We start from the raw sequence: 15,386 nt of genomic DNA on the forward strand, positions 1-15,386 counted from the left end.
AATCCATGTAAGTATAAATAAATTTGTTAAACAGATATATCTGCCTCCAGTTTTTAATCTTTAATCTTTTTTTATGCTTTCTGAGGAACATGCATATAGATGACCTGAACTACCAAAAAAATCCAATAAAGCAAGAAATAAATATATAACTAAAAAATATATATGGTTCAAAAATCATTTAGATTTTTATATTAATTTTTCTTTTATGCTTAATTAAGGGCATTTATATGGAAGACCAAAATTGACAAAAACAAAAATATGAAGTAGAAATGAAAAAAGTTATTAAATGAATCAAAATAATTAAAAATAAATGTAGGCATGAAAAAAAACATACAATATAAGGTAAAACATTATAAAATGTGAAAAATTTATTTCTTTTTTAAATCTGAGTGTTTGCTCTTGCCTTTTTATTTCTTACTCATTTTTATGTATGTTTTTTTGTCTTTGTATTTATTTGACATATTACTATATTTTCTTTTCATATTTGTTTCTACATTGTTAAATAAAATGGAAAAACTAAATGAGCAAGTAAATAAAACAACACCTGGTAAACCACATTGCAGCAAACAACACACACAAAACACTCCTGTTTTCTTCAGTATATTTGTTGTTCCTTTCAGTGGAGGTAAGATACTGTTTTTTTTTTTTAGCCAGTGTGCAACATTTAGTCACCAAATTCTCTTATTGGCCTTTTTAAAAAACTGAAGTTCATTGAGGTTGTTCTTTTTTTTTTTTTAAAGATTTATAATTGTGTCCTCCTTTGTACAAAAAAGTAGAGTCCCTTTGTAGTCTGGAGGACATCATTAGGACTCGGGCCATCGTGTTGGTGCCAGGCTCTCCCTGTTTAGCTTTTCAGGACTGTGAGGTTTAAGCCAAATTAAGCTCTCACTCACTCTCACTCTCTGTCTCTCTCTCTCTCACACTCTCTCACACACACACACACACACACACACACACACACACACACACACAGTAATCCAGCTGATGTCTCCCCCTGTTTCCTCTGACTTGCAGATGAAGGTGCTTCCTGGCTGTGTGATTTCGTGGGGGCCTATCACGGCCGGCTGCCTGAATGCTGCAGCTTCTCGGCTGACGGATCTCTGCTGGCCGTCGCCTTTCAGGAAGTGGTGACTGTGTGGAACCCCGCCTCCTGGGAGCTCCTGACGACCCTGTCGCAGCCGCCAGGAGCCATCAGGTGAGAATGTAGACGTGCACATGCAGTGGGTCAAATAGCAGCACTGTTACGGGTCACTGGCCCAAGTTTGCAGCATTGTTAGGCATTAGCCTAACCCCCTGAAGGCTCCCCTTCAAGGAAACTGAGGCTGGGCCTGTATTATAATAAAACATAGCTAAAATGTAATTTTAGCTTTATTAACTGGGCTAAATGAGAAAATGAATTAGTTTGAGGTTGATGGCAGTGACGGCTCACCTGTAAACAAAGCGGCTGTTGCATCCCTCACTGCTCAGTATTTTTCTTACAGTGTTTGTTACATTCAGAGACGTGTATGAGGTTATGGAAGCTACGCAGCGCCCGTGCTGTGAGGGTTTGACTTGAATTTGTGACTAAAAACACAGATTTTAAGGAGCACGAGTGTGACTCACTTGTTACGGGTCAACAGTCAAAATCTTCACGTGTAAAAAACCAATAAGAGTAATTTGCCGACCCACCTGTTCACCCAGCCACCACCCCCACCCCACCCCAGCTTTGAGCTGTTAATATAAAACATAAATCTAGTGGCTCCATAGTGGGGTGGTTTACACATTCACCAAACAAGTAGACGATCCTGAGTTCGATCTCTGATGCGATGGAGACTCCTGGTGAATAAGGGAGCAGCTGAAAGTAGCACACAATATAAAAGATAAATCTGACATTATTATAATCTGCCAGTATTTACAAAAATTTAACTCAGGAATTGTGATGCAGGATGCAAAAACCAGACTAAAAGTCCAAAAATGTTTCCTAAAATTGCACAACTTCTAGATTAATCTGCAAAAAAAAAACAGATTTATCTGTTTTTTCTATGAACTTTTAACTTGAAGATGCCAAACTGTGTCCATTCTTTGAATTATTGTAGTTTAGTAATGATTCAAATAGAGAAATACTCTCACAGCACGTTTGTAAATGATTAAACAAATCATTTATTCACATTATTTACCAGCTGTGCAACTCTAGCAACTGTGGACAGTTAAACAGGTTCACCATCATCAGCTGTTTTGAATGAGTTAAATGAGTCAGAGCTTTGTTTCTCAAACGAAGGGTTTTTAACCTCCTGAGCTGAAAGTGCTGCCTGTCAGCCGGCTGAACACACGGGGAGAGGGGCTGCAGTTTCGCAGCGTTACTCGAATCTCAAAAAAATGTTGGCACGTGTCCCCTCTGCTGACAAAAGAGGCCCACGGAGGTCAGTGAGGACATGAAACTAGTGCTGCCTGTTTCTGTACCACTTTTGTAAAAGAATCCCTGAAAAACAGAGTCAGCTTTTAGCAGGTTTCTAAGAAAAACAGAAGAGTTGCAGTTTGTCTTAAAATAAAGGAACCAGATTGGTGAGAAACCTTTTACTTAGTAAATAACACTTGAAAATGTCCCCGAGGTGATTACTTGGCATTTATTTGTGTTTCTGCTAACATGAATCTCAGCTTGTCCAGAGTAAAAAGGCAGAAAAGCCAAAGATGCACTCACACTCTGACAGCCTCTTCAAATGAGCACTTTGTTTAATTTGGGAGTCAGATTTGCAGATGTTTAGACAGCTGCCCGTTGCTGCCACTTACATAACCACCACCTATAGATGTCCAGAGCTGAGTCACCAGATCTCAGGAATTAATAATGTTTGTCCTCGCCTGCTGAGGGGTAAAAATATGATTCTTTTTCTCTCTCTCTAATAGGACTGTCTGTTTTTGAATTTTCTGGGTTCTTGACTCTCAGTGGGTGTTCCCATTACATGTTCCCATTTCAAGCCCCCAAAGAAAAACTGGAAAGATAATCCTGAGAAATATGTGTGGTGTAAGGAGGTGGTTGGTTGGGAGTTGTACTTCAGATTTTTTAGTCACAAGATGAACACAAAAGGCTTCTTTTTTTTTCCTCCATCAGGGATCTTTGTTTCGGGCGGCTGAGCTGTTCCAAGTATCTGATGGGAACCACCGCCAGCAATCTGCTCTGCTGCTGGAACCTCCTCACCTGCTCCTGTAAGGCCGCCTCCTCTGTACAGAGCTGTCTATCTGAACAGACTGTAACATCTTTAAAAACGGCTCAGCTCCAGCTAACAGCCTGTTGACTGATTTCTAGCTGGAAAATAAAGCTGTCCGTCTGTTTTTGTCCATGTTTTCCTCTGCGTCTGGTCTGGCAGTGGAGTGGAGCACCTCCATGGACGTCAGCCTGCTGCTGGACGACCCCCTCTCCGAGAACATGGCCGCCTTCTGCTGTCAGAGCGGATCCACCGACTGTAAGACATCCAAGTTCACACTACATGAAGGCATTTGAAAAACCCGAGCTGATTGGCTCATAGTGGTGCTGAAACCGGTGCTAAAGATCGGTCTCAGCGAGGAAATCCAGTCAGATTTTACTCTCTGTAAAGTTTACTTCAGTAAAGGGCCAGTGTGTGAAGTTTATCTTGCAGGGAAGAGCCAAGCTTACAGTTTACTGAAAGCTGTAAGTGAATATGGAGGACCGAAAGTGCCAAAATCAAATAACTAAATGTTTGTATTGGCTTTGCAACAATCCCACCAATAAAGAAGCACATAAATGGGGCACCTGGGTGGATCAGCAGTGGAGCAGGCAACCACATGCATATGCCGCGCCTCGGTGCAGGCAGCGCAGGCGCGAGTCCCGGCCTGTTGCAGATTTGCCCGCCTGTCTTCCCCTGCATCCTTCCCCTAGTTCCTGTCTATCTAAACTAATAGAAAAGCCGCTGTGGCCAAAAAAAACCAGGAAAAAAAGAAGCACATAAATGGCCCAATGAATGAATTATTCTGCCATGTAATACCTAAAAAATAATAGTTAAAAACTAAATGTTATACATTATTATGTAAAATGCTGCTTAAACTGATGTTTTTGTTTTCAGACTTTTAATTTTTTTGTATTAGTTTCCTGTGATTTAATGCCCCAGTTTATTTGTAAATATATCAATTTTTATTATGCATTTTATTAATTAACATTAGGGGTCTTTATGCAAATATATATATATATATATATATATATATATATATATATATATATATATATATATATATATATATATATATATATATATATCACACACACATTATGTTTTTGGCAGCTTTGCTCCTCCATAACTGTCCCTTTATAAAGCTGAAGGACCTTCAGAGTCAGACTGTATATTCTGTGAATATATTTATGGGAATGCATTCAGTATTTGTTGAGCTGTTTCTTCGTAGATCAAAATGGGGACGACAGAGCTGCTGTGTCACAAAAAAAAATTAGTTTTTGACTCTTATCACAGTTTCTGTCTTTTCTGCTTTCAGTGTTCGTGTTCAAGCCCAGCGAGCCTCGGCCACTGTTTTCCCATAAGGCCGTGTGCTCAGGGGCGGTGACTCGCGCCATCTTCGCTCCGAGGGAGGAGATGCTGGAGAGCTGCGAGGAGAGCAGCCAGTGGCTCAACCGCTCTCAGCTTTACTTTGTCACACAGCACACGGTAAACAACACGCCCAGAAAAACACTCTGAAATTTACCTGACGACAAATACAAACAAAAGGTGCCGGGCACAACGAGCTCCGCCCCCAGCAGACGTTGTAGCTGATTTAAATGTGTCACTCTTCAAACTTTATAACACAGAGGTCCTGTTGTCCATGCCCATCAGTTTCCAAGGTTCACAAAGTTGAACTAAAATGATTTTCATTTTATGAACATTAATGGAATTTCCAGGTTAAATTCAAGTAGCCTGCAAATCCAGAATCTGGGTTTCACTTTTAAACCAAATTTAAGCATGAAAAGATGCTTTCACTGACTGAATAAAAAAATACTGTCAGGTGCCAGCGCTCCCCCTCAGCCTCCTGGCAGCAGAATCCCCTGGAAGCACAGGTCCTAGGACATGTACCAAAAACAATACCCCGTTACCCCCACCGAGGGCAGGTAAAAAAAATATGTTTGCTTCAATGCTGTTTACGGTGATAGGTGGGTCTGTTTTTACTGGCAGGGAGAGTCAGTTTAAAGCAGAAACACACCTTGTTACTTTCATAATATTAAATATGAGTATTTTTTAAGGAAAACAGTCAGATTTGAGTCTGAAAGATGTTACAGAAAGCCCTTTAAACCCAAAGGACCTGTGCCCAGAGGCTGGATTCTTCTATGAAATTGGAAAGTCCTCAGCATACAGTGTTTTTTTTCCTTTGCCACATTCATTGCAGTTCAAGTTAAAAATGGTTCAACTACACTCATCAGTCTCACTCATCTCACTGGCCAATCAAAAAGCAGGAAGCTGGAGAGGAACCCGATTGGCTTCTCTGACGGCCTGCTCGTTTACGACCTTTCGGTGCATTCACCTAAAGTTTTGCCTCCTGGTTCTTGTGTGAATACAGCAGTGGTGGGAAAACCACAAATATTCACCCCTAACGGCCAGCGGGACGAGGATGAGTCCAGCTCTTTTCTCCAAGCTCTCTGCGTTTTATTTCTGTCTCTATCTAAACAACAACAACAACAAAGATCTTTATTATCCCCTAAGGGCTATTGTTCCCACAGCCAGTAGTACAGTAATCTAAAAACAGTTATACCATAAAAACAGACATAAAACAAACATTGAATCACAACAAATCATTTAAAAACCTAATTGCTGTTGGGACAAAAGATTCCTTCAATCTGTTTGTCCTACAACCTGGTACCCGGTATCTGCGTCCAGAAGGAAGCAACCTGAACTCCTGGTGCAGTGGATGGTTTAAATCTGCTAGTCTTGCCTTTTTCACTGACCTCACCTTATGTAGGTCAGTGAGGTTGCTTAGGGCTGTGCCAGCAATTTTTCCGCACACCTTTACAACTTTTAGCAGTTTATTTCTATTCTTAATATTTAAAAAACCAAACCAGCAGATGAGATTAAAAGTGATAACTGACTCAATAAAACAAGAATAAAACATTTTCATAAAAGTTGAATCCACATTAAAACCACGGAGCTTCCGATAAAAATACATCCTCTGATGGGCCTTTTTACAAAGTGAGTCTACGTGGGCTTCAAAAGTCAGCCTATTGTCAAGGATCGTTCCCAGATATTTATACTCTAAAAGCAAAGTTGATTCCTTCAGGTGGCGTCAGTAAGCTCCTCCTCCTTTTTGTATCTTTGATAGCATCAGATTCACATCCACACCTCAGTGCATTGACGTTTGGTGTGACCATACCATACTGAGGGTTTACCGTAATCACACCTTAAAACCAGGAGTGTGAATGGTTGGTTTCACGTCTGTCGGTTTGCCTAGATTTTCCTTTATCACCTCAGTCGTGTCGGTTAAAGTTCAGCTTATCTTACAAGCTCGTAACATTACTACAGATGCTATGCAAAGCCGTTCATCGGGGCCGATGATTAGGCAGATTTTCCCCAAAACTGTCCCAAACGGATAAAACCGTTATTGTTAAGACGCAGCGCCTGAAGCAGTCTGTAGTTTGTCTCGTGCAGCCAGACTCCACTTTTCACAATTTTCTTAAAGCCCGTGGGAGAAAACTGGCACCATGGCTGGAAGATGAAGTTTGTGGAGCTCTCTCTACAAACAATTAAATAAAAAAAGTGCTCACCTTGAAGTCAGAAATGTTTTGGTGGACACACCCTCTTCATAAAACTCTCCACAGCACACTTCTACCTGCAAACAAGGTTTTACTTTGTTTCTAATATTCATCTTTAATCCATGCAGGTTCAGGGTTTATGAAAAGTCCTCGTGGCCTAAAAGCTGGAAGTTAGGAAACTTTTTTTTTTTTTTTTGGGTTGGTTGGTCTTTGAGAGGCCCAGGAAAAAAATTCAGGGACTGTCTGCTGATTAATTCTATTTATTGAATGTATTTGGTCTCCTTTGAATATTCTTGGGTCTGTGCACTCTGACATTTGTACTCTTAACAGTGAGTGCACCAAACTGGGCGCTGCACCTACCGGTTGTTGTATCTAGTGCCTTGCTGATTATGAGGTCACTGAGGTCTGCTGGGGAGTGGAACCTCTTGCAGCAATGTCGTGGCTCAGCCCCTTCAGAAGCTCCCGTGGGCTGAAGAGTCTCTTCTAATTTTAGGAGAGCAGATGGGACCTTACATACGTGACATTCCTACACCTCTGTTTGACTGGCGGTACAGGAGCTGTTCCAGCCTTAGAGGGTGTAGACGTGAACAATTTAGCTTTATCTTATCTCTACAGGCATCTGAAGGTACTTTATATTGTAAAGACCGAACAAGCCGACAGTCCTCTTTTGACAAGCATATGGTAAAAGTGGGGATGAAGAACTTAACAGAAAGGGGTAGAGGCATCAAAGGGGGAACATCGTATGAAGATATTTGTTTTAAAGGACAAAAATGACTCTGGGGTCGCTTCCAGTTTTGCTGGAGGTCCAGAGTCAGTATCTGGTCAGACAGCTGGTGTTTCTGAGCGTTTCCAAACTGACCATCTGGAGTATTTCTGTGCAAAACCTTCATCCCTGCAGGACTGAACCTGAACTCATTTTCACAGCAGTGAGGCTCACTGTGGACTTTGTCGAGAGATAAGATACTGGCTGTTTATCCCCCCCCCCGGCTGTGGATGACCTTGTAACAGATATTGCTGTAAACGTGCTTATCTAAACTCAGAGTATCTGCAGTGAAGAATGAGTGTATTCAGTCAAGCCACAGGAAAACTTTTCTGTTTGCTTCATAAAGAGTTAATAAAATGCTGTCATCATGATATAAATGTGTACTTTGTGCTGACTGTGGACTCTTCCTCTGCAGGATCTCATGACTTTCACCACCAAAGCAGAGGAGGACAGGCTGATGGCTTCCAGCAAACAGGTGAGCTCCTCCCACTGGTTTGCACCAAGCACCTCGTCATGGTTACAGACATTTGGGCATTAACTTAACCTGGTAACACATTTTCCCTTTAAAACAAAGTCCTGTCCATGTACTTTGGTGTGGTAGTTTTGATGTTCAGAGCTTTTGTACTACATAAGGGTCAGTGCAACCACAGGCTGCAGGAAATGGATGTGTTGCTCAGAACTTCCTGTTCCATGTGCTGGGTGTTGGCGGTTTCCAAAGTGTGGGTTGTGAAGGTGATCTTAGGCTTGTGTGCTGATAGCAGATGTGATTAAATGCTTGGTTGGGCCATAGTAGATCTTCAGATTTTGAAATGAGCCGTGGAAGTCTGAAATTTGGAGAACGGTTGCTTTGCGGTGTTTCCCACACATTTGTGTATCTGGGGATTAATTTTAGCATTTTTGCGTATTTATTTCTTTAATATGCCCCAGAGAATAGACATCTGTCTAATCCAAATGTGGTCATTAAAATTCAATCAACTAAAGTTTAACTGCCAGTATTGATGATCAACAGTGCCAGAAATTTGCAATTTCTTAGAGTGACTGCTTTGATCTGTCAATACATAAAAACGTTTTAGTGATGGATAGTGTTTCTGGGGCAGTCCAAAGTGATGCCAAGCTTAAAGCTGAGATCTTTATTGGACTTATTAGAGACAAAGACTTTCCATCTAAGCTCAGACTCCTTGAACTAAGAGCACGGGAATCATTTGTTCAGGTGGGACAGAATTTCATGGGCAACCACAAAACCACAAACTATGAAGAACTAGTTGACGACATGCTCGTATCATTCAAACATGGGCTGCAGAAGGTCACTTAAGATTCACTTCCTTCACCCTCATCTTGACTTCTTTCCACCCAGTTTGGGTGATGTGAGCGATGAGCATGGTGACAGGTTCCATCAAGATATCTCTGAAATGGAGATCAGGTACCAGGGGCGCTATAACGCAAACGTGATGGGTGACTACTGCTGGTTTCTACAGCGTCAAACTTCATGAAGCACAAGAGCAAGTGTTTGTCACACCTTTGAACTGTTCAGGCAGACTAACTGTGGACTATATTAGTTTTAGTCCTCATATGATTGATTTTGGTATCTGTGGCTTCTTTTAAAGATATTTTTTTGGCCTTTTCGGCTTAATTTGGTAGTTTTCCTGTGGAGATACACGGGAAAGCGGGGAGGAGAAACAGGGGAAGACACGCGGCAAATGGCGACAGGCCGGGACTCGAACCTGCGCTGGCCGCACAGCCGAGCGGCATACATGGTCGCCTGCTCACGCCCTGAGATATGGCGACCGTCTTTTTTCACCAGTTGTATGTTTATGGTGTACTTTTCTAATAAAATCATTGACGTCGATTTTGGCTATTGGCATTTGTTGGCAAAGTTATGTAACTCAGGATCCTGACCTGCAAGAGAAATCCTGTTTGCATATTTGGAATCAGCATACCCAAATTAGTAAAAGTTAGTTATTTTTCCTTTTTTGTTGACCAGTGTTATTTGCCACAAAAACCCGAAAGTGTGTTTTTATCTTCGGGGTGATCAGATCCCAACAAACCACATGTTGGACAGATGATGGTAGTAATGTGAACCACATGTTTGGTTTGAATATGACTTTCACAACTCCCTCGCTGAGCAAATATTATAAGAGGAAGCCGAAGTTCAGTCATGACAAAGGAGGAAGATGAGGAGTAGTTCCACATAAAGAGGAACATCTGGCCAAACAAATGTCAATTTCAATGTCAAATTTATTTATATCGCACATTTAAACAACCTGAGTGGAGCAAAATGCTTCACAGGCAACCAAAATATAAAAAAGCTAAACCTAAAAGACAAAACAAAAACAACAAAATCCAAACAAAATATAATAACTTGTATCTAACGGGGCCAAAGAAAGCCTCATATCCACTCTGTTTCTCATTAATCTGACATGTTTGTTTTTTCCCTCTAAGCTCGTGATTGACGACAGCGTGGCCATGACGCCGTTCTACCTGCTGTTGGGGAAACACAGACAGCAGCAAGAGGAGAATCGGGACCCCGAGAGCAGCCTGTCGGTGGCGAGAACGGCGCTGCCCCAGACCTCCACCTCCATCAAAGAGGTCGGCCATTTGTCTGTGCAGGGATCACCTCCCCTTTCTTCTCTTCATAACTGTAGATGATAACATTTTCTATGTGCTTTTTTTCCCCCCCTCCAGCTCCTGCAGACCCCGGCCCACGTCCTGCCCTCCACCTCCCACCTGTGCTCCATGTTTGTTCAGTCTCTGCTCATCTCTGTCTCAGGTTGCAGGTCAGTAACCAGAAATCCAGCAAGATTTCTTAATCTGTGTCCAGCTATTCTTGGATAATTGATCAAAGTGTAAGATTTTTAGATTTCCGACTGAGCCTTAGCGTGATTCAGCAGCTTAAAGTGATCATGTGAAACTGAGGGCTGTTTATCTCTGAAAATATGCAGAGTCACGTTGGTGATATAATTTTTGTTCTCATGGGCTCAGGGAGGAAAAGGCACATACAGAAGAGGAAATGGAGAGTGAAAAAGAGGAAGAGGATTCGGAGGAGGAAATGGAATCCAGCAACTGCAAGCCGGGGCCGGCGGCAGCGGCGGGGGGGCAGGCGGTGGAGCCAGACGCCCCCACTCTAACGAAGGCTCAGGCCAGAGAACTGAGGAGGGTGAGGAAGCTGGACCACAGCTGGCTCGCAGACCTCCTGGACTCCTAACCAGAACACATACTGAGCCTGTACGAGGCTTCCACCAGCAGCTCGGACGTTTTCTGCATTTCTTCCACTTTGTTTCCCTGAGTGGAAACAAATCTCTGTGCAAACACAAAGCATGTATTTGATCGCATAATCAGAGTCAATATGGACAAGTCTATTATATTTAAACAGTGGAACCCCTCCCAGCCTTTGCGTGAGTTTCCACCAGTTTCATTGCCAGAACTCTGGACTGAATTTTGGTCTGGATTCCTTTCAGTCCTTTGCTGTTTTTTTTGTTTTTAAATAAATCTTTTTACCAAACCAGAATTCTCCTGCAGCAGGTTTTTACTTTTCACTGCAGCATAAACTCAGTTCCTCTGTTCTCTCAACCAGAGGTTTGAAAGGTTAAGTACAGTAACGAAGTACAAATACTTCAGAGCCTGTACTTTTTTACTTGAGTAAAGAAGTTGAACCACTACTTCAACTTTTACCAGAGTGTTTTTTTTTTTTTAACACAAGTACTTGTACTTCTACTTAAGTACATAATGTCAGTACTTTTGCCACCTCTGCTCTCAACATATTTTCATGTATACAGAATCTGCAGTATATGCAGTTTTTGAGAAATGAGACAGTGCCACAGTTTAAGTTTCTGCTGTAGACGAGCATCTCTGAATGATGGCTCTCACAACTCTGTTAACGCTTGGAGTCGGTGTTGATGATGTTGGTTCCAGTTTTTAATGGAGCATAAATGTGTGTTTGTCTCACGTGGGTGTTAGTGTCACACAATGTTGGTGTTCTGGGGTCAGATGGATTGACCTCGTGCTGTGGGTGAATCCTCTCAGGCGTTCCCTCGGCTGAAGCTTTGGTCTGTTTGGAGGCATCTGATGGCGTTTTCCCATCAGGGACCCTCAACGTGAACTTTTATTGAGAACTTTTTAACCCTCATCGACCATCTTCCCTGTGCAGGCGTGTTTCTATCAGCATCATTATCTGCAGCGTTTGGATGATTATGACTTCTCTAAACCTCGAAACGTTGCTGTGGTTTATTTTCTGTGTTCATTGTTAGTTTTTTTTTTTTTTTTTTTTTGGATAGAAATGAGCCAACTTTCTGCTTTTTCTCTAATTAATTAAACCTCTTTTTTATGGCTCTCCAGACATTAAACTTTACGTTAACACCTGGGAGAATACCCACACTGATCGATTCATTGGAAAGAATTTGGACTGATTTTAACTTTGATTTTGGAAATTTAAAGAGAATTTGAAAATTATTGCACTTTTAGTGCATATCTGTTAATTGTAGCTACAAAAAAAAAAATCTTTTTTTACTGTCTCATCAGATCAGCGTCAGTTAAACAATGTAAGGCTCTCCTGCTTTGCAGTATACGAGCCTCCATGAATCCAAGCAGTTTTTATCATCAGTGTAGTTATGGCTAAATCTCGTATATCATCACCCTCTTAAAATAATGAGCCGTTTTTTTTCAGGTTTTGCAGAAAATACAAAAAAAAAAAAAAAAAATGAACCAAACATTGAAAATAAGATTTAGACAAAAATAAAACTTTTGTTTAAAAAAAAAATGGATTAGGCCATATGTAACTTATGTTGTACAAGCTTGAGATCAGCATCAGCTTCTGCTTTCACAAAGCGTCACTGCTGCTTTTCTTGATCAGTGCCTGTTTTTTATGCATGACTGTGACCTTGAAGTATCTCATTACTGGGGATGCACTTTTAGATCAGCATCTTTCAGTTCCTTTCCTGATCAGGTGCCTTGACCACCGGAGAATCATCTGTTTTTTTTCCTTTTGCGATCTCCGCGTTTGACAGATGGTCCCAGTTTCAGCACCGCTCCCTTTTGCTTTAACTGATCGCCCTGGGTCATCAAATCATAAGCTGTCAGTTTTATTGGCCCAATACGATTGAGGGATTATAAAGCTGAGCCAATTTGATTTATGTAGCTTATTTCATTACAAGCAAACTCTTAACACAGAAGATAAAAACCTGTGTAGGTTTAAAATGTCTTAAGGCAGTGAAAACAGCAAAATATTAATACATCAATACATATACGGTCCCAATTCAGAAAATGTTGGGATGCTGTGTTTGGAAATCTCATAAACCCATATTTTATTTACAGTAGAACAGAATGGAAATCAAATGAGAAAATGTATCCTTTAAAAAAAAAAAAAATGAGCTCATTGGATTTGATGGCAGCAACACATCTCAAAAAAACTTGGCACAGGGCCGTGTTTCCCACTGTGCAGCGTCCTCTTTTAACAGTCTGTAAACATCTGGGAACTGAGGAGAGCAGCTGCTGGACTTTTGGGAAAGGAATGTTGGAGCGTATCCCAGCTGCTATAGGGTGAGAGGCGCGGTACACTGGACAGGTCACCAGTCTGTCACAGGGCTGACGCCGAGACACAGACAGCCATTCACATTCACACATATGGGCAATTCAGAATCAGCAGATAACCCCACTGACTGCATGTCTTTGGACCGTGGAAGGAAGCCAGAGAACCCACACGGACCTGGGAGAACATTCAAACGCTACAGACAGGTCCTGGCCAGATGGCGGATTTGAACCTATGACCTATTTGCTGTGAGGCAACAATGTTAACCACTGCACACCGCACTGCCCTGTTTTCAATTCAGTTCCATTTTCTTCCACTTATCCGATTCCGGGTTGCGGCCTGGATATCTGTACTGATATGGACTGGGAGATGTGTGAGGAATGAACGGATGCTGCATCGTTTGATGGAAATGAAAATGATCAACCTACAGAGGCTGAATTCAAACACACCAGGAAAATCAAAGTGTAAAAATTATGCAGCAGGTTAGTTTCATTGCAGCGTCGAATGGATTAAAACATCATGTCCCAGAGGTGTTCTATTGGATTTAAGTCAGGTGAGCGTGGGGGCCAGTCAGTGGTATCAATTCCTTCCTCCTTCAAGAACTGGCTGTATACGCTCACTACATGAGGCCGAGTATTATTGGGCACCAAGAGGAACCCAGGACCCACTGCACCTGCATAGGGTCTGACAGTGGGTCCAAGGATTTCATCCTGATACCTGATGGCAGTCAGGGTGCCGTTACCTAGCCTGTAGAGGTCTGAGTGTCCCTCCATGGATATGCCTCCTCAAACCATCACTGAACCACCATCAAACCATTCATGCTGAACAATGTTACAGGCAGCGTTAACGTTCTCCACGGCTTCTCCAGACCCTTTCATGTCTGTCACATGTGATCGGGGTGAACCTGCTCTCATCTCAAAGCACAGGCCACCAGTGGACCTGCCAATTCTGGTATTCTGTGGCAAATGTTAATCAGGCTCCACGGTGCCGAGCAGTGAGCACAAGGTCCATACTGCATGCTCTTGAGACTGTGCTGGGAGCCGACAAACCTTCTAGCAATGGCACATATTGATGTGCCATCCTGGAGGAGTTGGACTACCTGTGCAATCGCTGTAGGCTCCAGATATCACCTCATGTCACCAGCAGTGACACTGACCCTAGCCAAATGGAAAACTAGTGAAAAAGACAGACAGAAAAGATGAGGAGGGGAAAATCCGAGTGTCCTCCACCTGTTAAATCAGTCCTGTTCTGGGGTTGTCTCATTGTTGCCCCTCTAGTGCACCTGTTGTCAATTTCATTAACACCAAAGCAGCTGAAAGGGATTAACAATCCCCTCTGATACTTACTGACCAGATCAATATCTCAGAAGCTTAACTGATGCTAAACTGATTAAAATGTGTTCCTTTAGCTTAATGGGAAATTTCCAGGAATAGTTGCTGTGCTGGTATAGTGACCTTTAGGAGGAAATGATGGGACATTATGTGGAACCAAATTATGAGTTTTTGTTTTTATGGGATTAAAGAAGATGTATAATATGCTATTGTTTTAGCTCGATAGCAAATTTCACTTTTTAAAATAATTTTAAAATAATTTTCCGTCTTGCTGTGAGTAACACGAGAACCCTGATGGCGGCTTTATGGCAGAAAAACATTTCTTGGAAAACGTGCACTCTGATGTCTCTGCCCATTACAAAGCTGTCCACAGCTGCTATGCTAACTGCTGATAGCAGTAAAAGTGAACATTTTTATAGCGGGAACTTTAGTTCAGTGCAGTGATCCTCAGGAAAAAGTGACGTCACATTACCTGGAATCAAACTGTGACTTTATGTTTTGATGAGATTCAAGAAGATGGTGAATTTTTTTCAGCTCAGTAGAATATTTCAACATTTTTTAAAATAAAAATATTTTTATATTTTAAAAATATTATTTGTTTTTGTAGAGAGTAACAAGAGAGGCTCGATTTCGCTCTCATGTCTCAGTCAGGGTAATAACTGCTTTCTTGCCATGAAGCAGTCGCTGATGTCCTGAAACAGTTCCTGCACAGGTGTGATCACGTTACCTGGAATCAAAGCACACAGGCTTACAGCATGGCAGCATCTGTAGTGAATGAATCCAGGTGATAAACTCATAAAAAGGCCAGTTTAACATTTGATAGTTTCGGTTTTTGTATTATTTTCAGTAAAATATTTACTGAAAATGATTTGAAAAGTATTGCATTATGTTGTGTGCCAGCTCCTCTGGAAATGAGGTTGTAACTGTAATAAAGGTGGGTGGGTTTAACACCTGACTGATTACTGACTTGTAAAATTGAGCAATATGAATGTCTAACACCTGCCTTTTCTTATCAGCTGTGGGATCAGGTACTGATGTTTTCCATGTAGATACAGT

The 15,386-nt window shown here is 41.6% G+C and overlaps 1 protein-coding gene across 2 annotated transcripts in view; it reads left to right on the plus strand.

Moving 5' to 3' along the window:
- The window catches only part of wdr75 (WD repeat domain 75), a 22,437-nt gene extending 11,454 nt beyond the window's left edge, over positions 1-10,983 (plus strand). For both annotated transcript variants that reach the window (XM_030757551.1, XM_030757550.1), the window contains exons 14-21: positions 1,015-1,195; positions 3,086-3,180; positions 3,342-3,437; positions 4,477-4,646; positions 7,894-7,953; positions 9,918-10,064; positions 10,161-10,252; positions 10,458-10,983. In XM_030757551.1, the coding sequence (XP_030613411.1) occupies positions 1,015-1,195; positions 3,086-3,180; positions 3,342-3,437; positions 4,477-4,646; positions 7,894-7,953; positions 9,918-10,064; positions 10,161-10,252; positions 10,458-10,680 (1,064 nt within the window). In that variant the 3' untranslated portion in view covers positions 10,681-10,983. The remainder of the gene's footprint in view (positions 1-1,014; positions 1,196-3,085; positions 3,181-3,341; positions 3,438-4,476; positions 4,647-7,893; positions 7,954-9,917; positions 10,065-10,160; positions 10,253-10,457) is intronic.
- Positions 10,984-15,386: the final 4,403 nt, after the last annotated feature.

Source organism: Archocentrus centrarchus, chromosome 21, assembly GCF_007364275.1.
Source record: "Archocentrus centrarchus isolate MPI-CPG fArcCen1 chromosome 21, fArcCen1, whole genome shotgun sequence".
In the NCBI taxonomy this organism is placed as follows: Eukaryota; Metazoa; Chordata; class Actinopteri; order Cichliformes; family Cichlidae; genus Archocentrus; species Archocentrus centrarchus.